Source organism: Vicugna pacos, chromosome 6 (assembly GCF_048564905.1).
Source record: "Vicugna pacos chromosome 6, VicPac4, whole genome shotgun sequence".
Classification (NCBI taxonomy): Eukaryota; Metazoa; Chordata; class Mammalia; order Artiodactyla; family Camelidae; genus Vicugna; species Vicugna pacos.
Window position 1 is genome coordinate 73,770,836 of NC_132992.1, and position 14,732 is coordinate 73,785,567.

General features: G+C 48.9%; 1 protein-coding gene across 5 annotated transcripts in view; it reads left to right on the forward strand.

Moving 5' to 3' along the window:
* The window catches only part of ADCK1 (aarF domain containing kinase 1), a 100,999-nt gene that overhangs the window by 77,288 nt on the left and 8,979 nt on the right, over positions 1–14,732 (forward strand). For all 5 annotated transcript variants that reach the window (XM_072963508.1, XM_072963511.1, XM_072963512.1 and 2 more), the window contains one exon: positions 3,987–4,103. In XM_072963508.1, the coding sequence (XP_072819609.1) occupies positions 3,987–4,103 (117 nt within the window). The remainder of the gene's footprint in view (positions 1–3,986; positions 4,104–14,732) is intronic.

Below are 14,732 nucleotides of genomic sequence, written 5' to 3' on the forward strand. Positions count from 1 at the left end.
GGGCGAGGTGGCAGCCAGGCTGAACGGTCAAGACCAGGGCATTTGTAGATTTGGCATCAGAGGTTGTGTGTGCTGTGGGGAGCAGACAGAACAAGCAGTCAGCTTTGTGATTGACCTTGGGGACAACTGGGACAAGATAGAGGGAGAAACCTTGTAAACACAGGGTTTGGGACTGGAAGAGATGAGAGTCTGTATAAATGGAGATGGGGCTTGGTGGGGGGTTGGCTCTTGAGCAAGGCCACTCCAGGGCTTTTTAGTGCTAGAAAAGAGGCCTGGATCTCTCCAGAAATTGTGGGCAAACCCTGAGAGGATGTACATGCTTTTGGTGAAATGCCATTAACTTCCTAAGAATCTCAAAGATTCAGAACCACTGATGTATAATAATTAATATTAACTTTTTAATATGCTTATGATGTGTTAGACACTTTATAAAGTACTGTACGTGTATTTGCCCTTTAATCCTTATACAGCCCACAAGGGAAAGATGTCCAGCCCCATGTCAGCATCAGGGAAGCTGAGACCCAGAGAGGTACAACCACTTGCCAAAGGTTGTGCAGCTTCCTGGTAAGAGGCAGAAGCAAACTCTGAATGGAGGCAGCATGGCCCCAAGCCTGCGTGTTAAACCACTGTGCTTTTCTGCCTTTGCGATAATTTATGGGCAGATCTGAGTTTTGCTGAACTGTCTGGAGCATTAACTCTCAGCCCTGGTCATGTGTCAGAACCACCTGTCACATTCCACATGGCTGTCAGGTGGCAGCTGTTTGCTTGTCCAGCAGGTGCAAAGTGTGTGCTGCTGTGTTGAGCACCAGGACTTCATACATGCTAGTAGGAAGCATGGAATGTTGCTTTCATTCTAATTGTCATCACTATTTTACAGGTGAGGAAATTGGCACTCAGAGAGGTTATGAAACTTAATCAAGTCACACAGCTTGGAGGTGGCAGGGCCGCGGCTCCCACCTGACAGTCTGACTCCACGTCTGTGCTCTACTCCACTGGGCTCTGGTGTTGGGAGGACTGTGGCCCTGGGTGATGGGCGCTGGCCCAGATAAGCCAGAACCTGCTTCCCTGGTGTGTTGACCAAGCACAGGAACAAAGAGGACCAAGGCCAGGGTCAAGGCCAGTTAATGAGGCTGAGGCCTGGGTTCTTGGCCTGGAACTTTTCATAATCTGTGCCCTCATTCTTGGAGTTAGGACTGACTCCAGTTTTGGTGGGCAGACGGAGCCTAGAGGAGTGTGGCCTCTGCTCTGTGGTGAGGAGGTAGACCCCAGACCTAGAGGCCCTGATGGCGAGGGTGTGAGCCTGCCTGTGGAGTCAGCAGGCACCCTGGCCATGAGCCTCCCAGGGTTTTTTTGTTTGTTTGTTTGGGGCCCGGGGCAGGATGGTTCTTATTGCCTGTAAACATTTTCTTTTTTATTTTCCCATCTTTGATGGAAGAAGCTGAGGATGGAATGGTCATGAAACATGGGTGTTGGAGTGAAGTGAATTAATTACACCTTATACCCCTAAACCCTCCTGCCCACATGGTGATTGAGGGGCAAGTCACTTGACCTGTGTCACCCTGTCAAGCTGAGTTTCTCTAACTGAGCAGGAAGCGCTTTTGCATTTTGCAGTTATTTCCATGTTACATCCAACCAGCAGCAATGGTAGCCCTCCCAGAGCTTCCACAACAAACCCTCTGTCTCCCAGGTTTGACATCTCTGCCATTTCAGAGCTAAGCATCTGAAGCAGGCACACATTCCGTTGTGAGCCTGGGACGGTTGCATTTGGAGGGAGCCCATGGAGAGGTGGAGGAGCGGGAAACCCAGCACACCGATGACCCAGACTAACAAGCCCGGAGAGCCTCCGGCTTTTGGTTCTGTTTGCATCTGTGCCTCTTTCAAGGCTGTTTTCCATGTTGCCCCAGGCAGGCACAGAGGCGAGTCTGACCTCATGTCTCCAGAGCCCCAGTCACCCACTGCCAGGCTTTGGTCCCAGACACACTGAGGAAAGAATGTAACCTCCTAATATGTCCCTTCCACTGGGAAGCGACATAGAACAGCAGCAAACTTGCACCATATATATATATATTTTTTAATTGGAGTACAGTCAATTACAATGTGTCAGTCTCTGGTGTACAGCACAATATCCCAGTCATGCATATACATTCATATATTTGTTTCCATATTTTTTCCATTAAAGGTTATTACAAGATACTGAACATAGTTCCCTGTGCTATACAAAAGAAACTTTAAAAAATCTATTTTTATATGTAGTACTAACATTTATAAATCTCCAACTCCCAAATTTACCTCCTGCCACCCCCTTTCCCCGGTAACCATAAGATTGTTTACTAAGTCTTGCACTCATACTTTTGAAGAGACTTTTTGAAAAATGCCACGTGAGAGTGAATTTTAAGTTCAAAGTAATAGAGTTCCAGATTTCTCTACTGGCCCAGATTTTCAAATGGCAAAAACCGCAGGAAAGGACTAAGCCAAAATGACACCGCGATTTCAGTTGAAGCCTTGTTCCAGGGAGCCCAGGGCCTCTGTGTGTACAGGGCCCCCTGTACCCCCAGAGCTCCTTACTGAGTTGGAAGAGGAACAATCTCCTTTCTAATGAGGGAAATTGAGGCATGGAAGAGTTGAGTGGCTGGACTCAGACAACAGTTGTTAGCAGAACTGGGAACAGGAAACAGGTTTCTTGGCTTGAGGGCCACTATCTTACTGCTAGTTGAGCTTTGGGGGTTGGGATGAGGGAAACCCTTCCTTATTCCCCAAAACACTTGAATGAGCTCTCCTTGCTTCTTTATTTGTAAGTGGAATAAGATCATTAAGTTGTTGAGGAATTATGGCATGCTGATAGCCCGATAATCCCTCCCTCCTGGCTATGGTGGGACTGACAGGTGTCACTCACATGGCAGCCTGGCAGTCCTTGGTGCAGCTCACTCTCTCGGCCATTCCTGAAGAAATTTGTTCTCTTTTTGGCTATTGTGTGTTCTTAGAATCAGAGGTGGTTGGAGAAGCATATTAGTTAGGAATGCAGTTAGGAATGCAGTTAGGAATGCAGGTAACTGGCAGTGCAATTCAGAGTGTCTTAAGCAAAAGGGATGTGTTTTCTTCACATAGCAAGAAAGCTTGCAGGAGTTACCTGCTGATGTTGTCTCAGTGATTTGACAGAATCAGGGTTGGCATCTGTGATTTTCTTAGACTTTTCCTCTTAGTTATAAGATAGCTGCTGCAGCTCCAGGTATCACATTCACTTTCAAGGTAGGAAGAAAGGGTAAGAAGAGATGGACTATCTACAAACGTCGCTTTTTCTCAAAAAAATAAAAACCTTTCTATAGCCCCTGGCAGACCTCCACTTATGTCTCGTAAGCTAGAACTGGGTCACATGGCCATACCTACTGCAAGGCAGGCAAGGAAAGCATTGAATTTTTCCTGTCTCTGGGGAAGAGAACTGGGAATAGGTGTTGGGTTAGGCTTCAGCACTGTCTGCCACAGGAGGCTTGTAGGAAGCAGGCATGAGAAAACTCATGACTTCTTCACCAAAAAATTTATCACCCAGTAAAAATTCATTTATTCCGTCATTCATACATACATAACGTATAATAACACCCATTGCACAGATATAGAAACTGAGACAGAGGGTTGTGATTCACATGAAGAGGCTGAAATAAGCCTGGTGAGAGAGGGAAATAGCTTTTAACACCAACTCTGACTCAGATACGAGAGGTTCCATGCATTTTCTCCTAAGTCTCAGTTTCAGTGTGGGCTCCTAATTGTGTCTGGAAGGCACTGAGGAGGGTCCTCAAACAAGAGGGGCCACTAAAGGAGGCTGGGGCCCTCCCTGAGGGAGGTGGAGCAGCCTGTCCTCCTCTCTTGGCCTGCCTTCTGCTTTCCCCATCCATCCCTGCTGGGGTCCTAGGAGGAGCGTGTGCTGATGTCTGGCTCATGTGCCTCTCTGCAGCCCTTGCCCCTGACTCCTGACATGCCCTTTCCTATGCCAGGTCCCCCGAATCTACTGGGAGCTGTCCACCAAGCGGGTCCTTCTGATGGAGTTTGTGGAAGGCGGGCAGGTCAACGACAGAGACTACATGGAGAGGAACCAGATTGACGTCAATGAGGTGAGGTGGAGAGTGCTGGCTGATGGCGAGGGACATGGGCTTTCTTGCTGCCCTGCAGATGCAGGTGTGACCAGGTGAGATCTCATGGCCTTGAAGTGAGGCCTGTTGTCTGAAGAATTATAAAATCTCTGAGCACGGAGCAGCATTCCAGGTCATCTAGGGCAGCCCTCTGCCCCATCTTCCAGAGCTGGGGTTGGCAGCACGCAGCCAGGTGCAGGCATGTGCTGAGCCCCTCTCTGGAGCTCCTGCCTGGACAGATGATGACCACCTGTCTTCTTGTACCATCTGAGCTCCATAGCACAGAGAAGCTGGAGAACAGTGGTGTGAAATCCATGGGACTTGATCCTCTGCCCTGTGGGGCCTAGACACCCCTCCTCCCTCTGCCTGCCCCCCCCCCCAGATCTCCAGGCATCAGCCAAAAGGGCACAGCTATAGCCAACTAGTAGCATAGAGCTAAAAAGGGGGGACTTCTGCCTCCCACCTGCCACACCATGGCCTCAGGGAAAGCCGGCCCATGGGCTGGGGCTTGTACCCGACTTTCTTCTAATTGGTAATCACAAGGTGCCACAGGTAGAGGTAGAGTTGTACTTTTTCAACAGCGTTCATCATTTTTTAGTCCCTAGTCTGTGCTAGGTGTGCAGGTTCAGAGGGGAACCAGACACAGTCCCCTCTGTTAACGAGTCCACAGCCTGGTGTTGGGGTCAGGCACACAACCTTATCCTTAACAGGCATCTCTCGGGGAGCATTGGGTATGAACAAGTGCCCCGGGAGCCTCAAGGAAGATGCATTCACTTCTGCCCAGGTCGGCTTCCCTAGCAGGATGAGTGGGGATTTGCCAGGCGTGTGTGTGTGTGTGTGTGTGTGTGTGTGTGTGTGTCAGAATGGAGGAGGTGGGGGCAGAGCTGGCACTGCCAGGAAGGGAGAAGGAGTGGTGAGTTTTTGCGGGGCTGCAGGCAGATGGTGTGGGGCCTTGGGTGTGGCCCCGAGGTACTGAGGAGTCACTGAAGGGTGTTGAGGAGTGCAGTGCTGTGACCCACCTGGCTGGTGGGAGGAAGGAATGAAAGGGACCAGACCCAATAGAAGTGAATGCTCTTTCCTACTCTCTCCAGGCAACACATGAAGAGGAGCCTATGGTCCCAGTGGTGGGATGGCCTAGATGAAAAAGTTGCACCTTGGCTTAGCAGATCAGCCAGGTGGCAGGAGAGTGTGCAGGTTGGAAGCCCAGGCCCCGAGTGCCTGTGTGGTCTCTGTCAATGGGGAGGATGATAGCCCTGCTTCTGAGATAGCTGTGAGGACCAGAAGAGTTAGTGCACAGCGGTGTTTAGCACAGTGCCTGGCATGTGCTTGGCCCTCCCAAATGGTAGCAAGACTGTTGTTCTCCCTCTTTTCTTTGGGCTCTGTCCTTTCCTCCCTCCTCCTTTATCTCTTTTTACCATTAATGTTTGCTGAAAGTCTGATTCCCTGTGCCAGGCCCTTTTCTCCACAGTAAACTTAGGAGGGAGGTCTTACTGTCTCCATTTTGCAGAAGAGGAGTCAGGGATTCAGAAAGGGGAGGTAACTTGCCCCAGGTCACCCAGCCAGTAGAGCTGGGATTGAAACCCAAGTCTCTGACTCCAATACTTCTCTTGGTTCATAAAAGGAGTGACTGCATCAGAAGGTGTGGAGTAGCTGCCAGAAGCATGGCTGGGAAAGGTTCAGCCACAGCTGGTCTTGGCCTCCTGTGGGCAGCTGTTGTCCCCGGACTTGGGGAACCCTTTAGGTGCTGCAGGGTATGTATGTAGGAGGCTGGATGGGCCTCCCTACTCCCTAAGCTGGTTCACCCCGGGCAGTTCTGCCATTACCCAAGCTGCCTATTGGGCTGTCCTGGAAGTGATCTGTGGCTTGGGGACACGGGGCAGGGGAGGATAAGAAAACTACTGCTCCAGTTCAACCCTCTGCTTTACTGACTTTGAAGCATGGAGACAGAGCGAGCAAATGCCTTTCCTGAGTAGCACAACTCAGGGCTTTTCACTCTGCTTCCTTCACTGTCAGCTTCTCGGGTGGGCCTGGGGAGGGCATCTGGGCAGAACTTCCTGCAGAGGAGGGAGGGGGAAGACCTGCTTGCCCACCTCCTCCGCTGTTGGTTGGGATGGGGGTGCATCCCTGAGGGATCCTTTGTCCACCGGGACCCTTGAGTACCAAGTTGTTGGCTCCAGTGAGGAGGGGAAGAGAGAGGAGGGTAGGGAAGGCAGGTTACCTCTTGTTTATCCTGGTCAGCCTTAAAGGGGACCAGGGTCTCTCTGCCTGCTGATCAGGAAGGATCCCAGGGGCCTCAGGTTACTGGCGTTTATGTACTGCCAGCGGCAGTGGGCTTTTCCTCCCAGCAGCGCCCCAGAATCCACTCATGGCTTTGGATCTGTTGAGCTGAGGGCTGTAATTGCGTTTAATCAGAGGCAGCTTTGATTTTCAAAGAGAAGTGCAAACAAAGATGTCCTCTGGTGTGGTTGCTTGCTTGTGGCTGAGTGAGGCACCTGGGAGGAGGCTGGAGGTGGCCTGGGGGAGCTGGGCTGGGTGGTGCCCTCTGAGGGCCTGGGTTCATCTGCTCCTGCTTCCACCCGTCTTCAAACAGCTTTATGGATAAGGCCAGCGTTCTGTGCAGAGCAGACCCTTGGTAGACATCCTGTGATTAGCGAATGAATAAATACGTCAGCCTCATGCCTTGGGTCAGCCTATATGAGGCAGAGCTGGGGTAGAGTGTTGGTTTTTGTTTTCTGTGGACATACAGAGTTGGTCAGGCTGATATGAGTGATTTGGGAAAACCAATAGCAATAGTTATTATAAGCAACTAATATGTACCAAGCATGTGACAACATAGAATCTCTATTCCTTATAGATGTCCTGCCAAGGATATGTCATTAATCACATTTATAGATGAGAAGGCTGAAGATCAGAGAGGTTAAACAACTTGCCCAACATCACACAGCTAGCAGGGGCAGAGTTGGGAGTCAAATCCAGATGTGCATGATTTCAAAGCCCTTGCTCCTCCACCTACTCCCTCTCCCTCCCAGAAATCTGCATGGGGCTGCAGTGGAACCTGGGGCCACCGGGTGACAGCCACACCAGTAACTCCTTGAAGGAGTCAGAATTCTGGCTGAGACGCTTTGCCCAGCTCCCAGGGCACCATCTGAATGCAGCCTTTCTCTCTCTTGCTTACATCAAGGGTTGTTTTATCCATTTCATACAAACGTTATTTCATTTTCTAGGAATGTTGTGAGGACTAGATACGAACTCTCATCTGAAAGACTTTTACTCACGTGGAGTGAATGACAAGGAGCAAAGATCTCACCCCAAATCCTGGTGGGTAGTGTAGTTCGTGGCATCTTGGCTGCTACAAGCTGGTGACTCAGGGAAGATGGGCCCCAGCAGAAAATGGCTCTAGAAGGAATTTCTCTCAAGGTGGGTGGGGATGGCTCCAGACCCCTCCAAACACTTGCTATTCATCCCCACTCCACTTTGAACAGGCCCTCTCACCCTACAGCATACCAGCCCAGCTGGGTCCAGCATGTGAGGACCTGAAGACCAGGCTAAGTAGCCAGATCTTAATAGACTTGGGTAAGGAAACACCAAGTTAGGAGGCAGGAGAGCTGAATTCAAACTCCATCTCTGCCAGTGGCCTTCTGTGTGACCTTGGACAAATCCCTGCTTCTGGGCCTTCATCTTCTTACTGAAGGCATTGGGATAGCTGGACTCTAAGGATCCATCCTGCTTGGATGCTTTACAGAACAGTGACTCTTGTCTTGCTGGGAGGTAAAACTTGAACTATCTATTTCAGAATCACTAAGGAAGCTTAACAGTGCAGATTCCTGGGCCCAACCCCAATCTTATCAGAATCTAGGTTGGGAAGGGTTGCAAGGGGTTATAAGAATGCCTATCAACAGATTCTCCAGGTGGCTGACACCCATTGAAATTCAGGAACCACCTGCCTCTAGGCCAGGGGATCCCTGGCTACCCAAGGTGAGCCCTCAGGCCTCACCTCTGCTGTTTGGCACCTCCAGGCAGGAGGCAGCCCTACCCAGTGTGCTCACAGGCCACGGAGCACGGAGCCTGGAGAGCTAGCAGCCTGCAGGGGCCCTCATTTATCTGTGCTCTGAGCTCAGAAGCAGCATATTACTGAGGTCCTGACCCGGTGATCATATTTGCCAGTCACTTTAAGAACTGGTGACAGTGACTGTCACTGATTTCATTAAAAATAAAGGTCGTGCAGGAGCGCGCTTTCCTGGGCTGGACGGTGCCTCCTCAAGCCACAGGACGGCTATTGATTGCAGGACCTTTATCGAAGGTTAATTGGATTTCAGTGAGTGTGTGTATAAGGCCCCACCTGGGCTGAGGCCCAATTGAATTTGTGTGAAATTAGTGAGAGAAAGGTGACAGAGGCAGGAGCTGGTGTTGGGTGAGACAGGGACTGGAGGCCTGGTGGGAACATCCAAAGTCTATATAGAATGGGGCTGAGTGCAGGGATGGGGGCCTTGCAAGAGATGCCTGCCTGTCTACCCCAGAGGCCCAGGAGCCCGCTAGGGATGTAGGGCCAGGGGCTCCCCAGTGGTCAGAATGTGGACTTAGGCCCAGTCCTCTGTCCTCAGACGGCCCTCTGGTGTGTGGCGTGGCCTGCAAAGCCTGACTTTTTACCTCCCAGAGAGTGCATCTCGTTTTCCATCAGGATCAGAAGGGGCACTGGAGGTTGAGCTCTTACTTTGGATCCTAAGCTTCTGTTTCAGAGGTGCCAGGGCCCCTCAGTGGCCAAGCCTTCCTGGGCTCCGAGACAGCAAACATCAGGTTCCCCCACTGTTGGCTTGGGGTGCCCTGTCGTCTAGCCGACTGAGCCATTTCTCAGTAGCAGTCTAGTCCCCCTGGCAAACGCAATCTTGCTGATCTCTTTCTGCCACTGTGGGCCCTCCTGCTCTCTGTTGCTGTGGGGTATTGGCCTTTTTGTTTCTTTTAGCATCATTTTAGTGGTGCTAGTGAGGGAATGCAGTCCACGCGTGGGTTCCATCTGCCACGGGTAGCCAGACGCCCCTGCCGTGTTTCTTCTTTCCCATGGCTTTCCCATTCCGTGGCACTGCAGAAGCACTAAGATGGTCTCAAATATGTCTTCTAGCAAATTTTTATTAAGCCCCTACCACGTGCTGGCCCTGCATGTCAGTGCTGTAGCCGAGGGTGAACAGAGCCTGGGAGAAGTGGACTGGTCAGACGTCACCGAGGCTGGGCGTGTGGTGAAGGGGCAGAGGGTTCAAAGTCGGGACACCTGAGGTTATGCCTGGCTTTGCCATTTATTCACCAGGTGCCCTTGGGTGAGTTACTTAAACTCCGAGTCTGGGTTTCCTCATCTCTGCAGTTGAAACGATAACAATACTTCCTTCCCAGGGTCATTGTGTAGACTTTGCAGGCTGTGAAATTCTGTTTAAAAAAATCATTTATAATTCATGAGGTTATTATTCACAGGGATATGTCTTCCTCCATAGCATCTCCGAGAATCTTCTTTGCTCCTCTCTTGTCCACCTACCTCTGTTATCCATGAGTATGGATACTCAGGAGTGGTCAGTGGTCATTGATTGAGCAGTGACCCCTCCCCCATCTCTCAAAGCCATGCCACCCAAGTTTTTCCTCTTGTCCCCCGACACCAGCTTGGGTTGAGCAGGATGTTTCCTTGGTGCTCAGCATCATCTCCGACTTGTTGGGCCTTTCTGGCTCTACAATAGAAAGTGCTCAGAAGACCAGGAAGAAAAGCTGAAGAGGCATGAAGACCCCGGTTACCGAAATCGCTAGAACCAAAACATCTCCTTCCGTTGTCCACCCTCTGTAACTTCTCACAGCAAACCTTGAGAAGCTTGGGGATGTTGGTAGGGTCCAGATGCACAGATTTGTTCCTGCAGACTTGTTTCCCCAACAGCAGGGGTGTCTGGAGTGGGGAACAGTGTCGCTTTGGAGCTGGCCTTCCTGAATTCTCGCACTGGCTCTGCTGCTCATGAGCTGTGCCCTCTCTGTGGAGCTCGTCGCCCTTGGAAAGGCCTAGCTTCCTGCCGTAAAGTGGGTGCGAGGGAGTAACCATAGGATTGTTTGGTGATTGAAACACGAAGCAGTTGGTACAGTGCCTACAGTCCATGCTCAACATAGGCTATTTTGCTGGAATTCTAACCCCCAGCCCTCTCTGTGGTGCTGGCAGTAAAATATGTGCCAGGAGAAGGGAGAAACATGTAGTGAAGAAACGCTTTCCCCTGTTTTTTATATTAACCCAGGTAAGATGGACAGATGTGGACATATTTCTTTGGATGAGTTGTTGCCCAAGGAGGGGCTGTCAGATGTCATCATCTGTGTCTTCCAACAGCCGTGCCCCTGGGATCGACTCCCCACCCCTCTGGTAGCCATGATCCTTTGAGTCTGACTGGCCAGGAGAATGGAGGAGCCCTCCCTCATTGGCCTGTGGATACCCTGTTCCCTGGCTCTCAGGTGCTGTGTTGGTTCAAGAAGCTTTCACCAAACACATAGAAGCTCCAAAATTAGAGAAACTCCCCCAGTTTCCTGTGATGAACCCAGCGCCTCTTCTTCCTCACTACCTCTCCCAACAACACAATGTGTGGCTGAAGAGGTTCCCACTGCCTTCACATTCAGGGACTTCATCTCAGTGCTTGCTGGTCCAAGATTGACCCAGTCCAAGAATGGGCAGCAGCAAGTAGTCTGAGGTTTATATATTCCAGGGCTGGTTCCTGGGGGTGGGGTTGGGATGGAGAGTGAAATGCTCTAGGCAGTGGTCTGGTTGGTCCTTCAGGCTGTGGTTCTGCCTCTAAAAGCCTGAATGGACACCAGGGGAAGGGCAAAGAGCTTAAATTATTAACCTCCTTATACTTAATATTGGGCTACTTGTGTGATTACTAATATCCTGCAACACCAACATTGTGTTTCTCTCAGGAGATCTTAGCCTTGCTTCCATGGCACCTCCCAAAAACATAAATAGACTTTTCTTTAGGGGTGGGAAAAAATTAATCCATGCAATTATAGAATAATTAAAGTACTTTCAGCCAATTCAGGTTTTGAGAAAAATCCAAAAATAACTCCTTGATTTAAATATTATTTACTAAATTAATTCTTTATTCAGACTTTTTTTTATAGATTCCTGGTTTTTTCCCTCCCTAGCGTTAGCCCATAAAGGCATTGCGTAATTACAGAAGTAACTTACGTGAGTGGCATATTCTTTTTACATGAAACAATTAAAGACTTGTCACTTTTTATTTCTAAAAAGAGCTATACTATGGCTTTAGTTAACAGTGTATTTTTGGTTAGACAAACAGCTCTGGATTTCCCACTGAGACTCAAATGGAATGCTTTCTTGGTTGCCTTGGCACCTTCAGAGGTTTTTGGTGCAGCCCTTGCCTCCAGGAAGGAGCTTCCCAGTGACTGGAGAGGCAAGATGGACTGGCGATTGAGGACTTGTTCCCTGGAGCCAAGCCACCTGGGTTCGGGTCCCCATTTTACTAACTGCTGGCCAGATGACCAAGCTCCCTCCTCTTGATATCTCACTTCCCTCATCTGTCTACTGCAAAGGGTGGCTGTGAGTGGAATGGAATGCAGCATAAAGCATTAGCTGTTACTATTCTAAACGGGGCGGGAGGGAGGATAGCTATAGCTCAGTGGTAGAGTGTGTGCTTAGCATGCATGAGGTCCTGGGTTCAGTCCCCAGTACCTCCATTAAAAAAAACAACAAAATAAAATAAAAAGATGGGATGCCTGTCTTTATGCAGATGTCACCATTAACAGGGCAAGGGGCAGCCTTAGAAGAACTGAACCATTTCTCCAAAGGAGACATACAGATGGCCAAGGGGTACCTGAAAAGGTGTGCAACATCACTCATTGTCAGGGAAATACAAATTAAAAGCACAGTGAGAGATCACCTCACACCTATTAGATTGGATGTCATCAAGAAGACGAGATAACAATGTTGGTGAAGATGTGGAGAGAAGGGAACTTGTGCACTGTTGGTGGGAATGTAAATTGGTGCAGCCACTATGGAAAACAGTATGGAGGTTCCTCAAAAAACTGAAAAGAGAGTTACCATGTGATCCAGCAATCCCACTCCTAGGCATATACCCAAAGGAAACGAAATCAATATTGAAAGGATAGCTGCACTCCCATGTTCATTGCAGCCTTACTTACAATTGTCTGTTCTTGAGCAGGAGACGTAGCTGAGTATCTGGAAGGGACTGAGAGAGGGTTTTGTGCCCATTGGTGGCCTTAGGTTTCTCCTGGGACCCTCAGTGCCCTTGTGAGTGAGAGGAGGGGACTGAGTGCCTTTCTCTGGGCAAACTGGTTCCCAGAGACTATTTACTGCAACTCTGATAGATGTTAAGAAAAATCACCCAAATTTTAGGAATAGGAGTGTGCAGTGTGTACTTTCAAAGTTATTCTTAGGTATAGTTCAAGCAGCCCCCCTGAGGATTTCTTTTTTTTTTTAATGTATTTTTATTGAAGTATAGTCAGTTTACAATGTTGTGTCAACATCTGGTGTACAGTACAATCATATAGGAACATACATATATTAATTTTCATATTCTTTTTAGCCATAAGTTACTACAAGATACTGAATATAGTTCCCTGTGCTACACAGTATAAACTTGTTGTTTATATATAGTACTGAGGATTTCTTAATATCTAGGCAAATGTACTTTTGCTTGACGTTGCTATTGGCAGTTATTCAAGGGCTTAGACTGAAGTCGTATGTCAACCTGTAGATCTTATCCAGTAGAAGCACAAATAATTTCTCCCCACTAGAAAAGATAACCCCAAAGGTTATGATTTCCTTATTGCCCAGTAGGCCACTAACCAGTTTTGTATCTGATCCAGGAATCTTAGTCTCTTATTCCTGTGGAAATGTGCATAAATACCCAGTCCCTCAAAATTCTCTTTGAAACAGCTCTACCTTCTAACTTGCTCCTTTACTGATGAATTAAACAATCTTTCACGTGTGGTTCATTATCTATTTGTGTGAGAGTCAAGTTTTTGACTTTTTGGAAATTACCCGCTGATGGTGACAGTGGGTCTATTTTTTTCCAAGTTAAGAATAACAGGCTACTACATTATAGAAAACAAACATGTTTATATCTTATCATTCAGTGTATAAAGTGCTTTCCCATATGTAATCATATTTTGACCTTGAATCTCGAGGTTGCTCTGTGAGGAAATAGAATAGATGGGGTTAGTCCCACTTAAAAGCTAAGGAAACTTAAGACTCAGACTGAAAAGGGAGGTGACTTGTCTCCCAGGTCACCCTTGCCCTAAGTGACAGTACCAACATGGCCCCAGAGTGAAGCCAGTGGTATAGGCTGATTCCCCTTCCTGTCTCTGCCTTCTACACCTACCTATCCTGGTGAAATCTGGTTAAAATGAACATCAAGAACAGCCCCTAAATGGAAAGACACCCAGGTAGGGGCAGCTGGATGGGGTGTTGAAACAGGGAGGGCCACTCCGGCGGCTTTGCCTGTGTGTACTTGAGTGCAGTTGGCAGCCCCTCTTCCTCCTCTGCCACAGCAGCAGCTCACTCCTCATGGGCCAGGGCTCCCCGAGTCTGAGTCCCCAGACCCCTAGGGGCCATCTTTCAATGTAGTAATAGGGCCCACAGCGATTAGCAGTATTTCAGAAAGCTTAAGGGCGATCATACATCTCCCCATGACAGGTCTGCCCAGACTAAATGAAATGTCATTTCTCTGCTTTTGGCTGGAATTCCGTCAGCTCAGTCTGGCTGGACTGCTTATCTTGGGCTGATCAGGAGCCCTGATTGGACCTTATAGGCATCCTTGACAAATAAAAATGAATTATTACTTAATAAATACAATTGGTTTGGCAAGTATGGCCTTTCAGAACTTGGCTCCGTGGAGTTCCAAAGAGCCTAACAGAAAGGGTTCTCAGTGGCACGGAGGTGGGGGCCCGCTGGCTCGTCCAGGACCAGCTCTGGCTGGGTCCCCTCTCCCAAGAAACAGAACATGGTGGCCCCGGGACACCCGACATCTCAGCCTGAGTCTGAGAACCTGACACAGGGCAAAGTTCTGTTTCTGATGCCAACAGACACTGAGTACTGGGCCTTCCTTTCACCCAAGGAAAATGTCAGGAGCTGGAGGGCTGGTGTGGGGACAGGGTGACACAAGTCTAGGCGTCAGGACTTTAGATAACCTCTTTAATCCTAGTCTGCCACTCTCCCGGGAGTGTTATGAGGAATCAGGGGCACCTAGGAGAGGTCACTAGGTTCCAAGCACCGTGATTTTCTCATTTACCCGACAGTAGCCCTTGAGAGTGGCACTACTGTTATTTCCATTTTACTAAAGCTAAGAGTATAAGTAGCTTGTTTAAGGTCACAAAGTTCAACTGAGAAGTGCAGAAGTCGGCGTGAGCCAGTGTAGAGTAGCGGTTACTAGAAGGCCGTGGGGTCACATCTGGTTTGAATCCTGGCTCCACATCTTTTCAGCCAGGTAGCTCGGGGTAAGTTAAACCTCGATGCATCTCAGCTCCTCATCTGCAAAACGGGGATCATAATTGTACCTATTTTTAGGGCTACTGATAAGGATGACAGCTATAGGATTATTCTTGTTGATTTAATTTGGGGCCAAT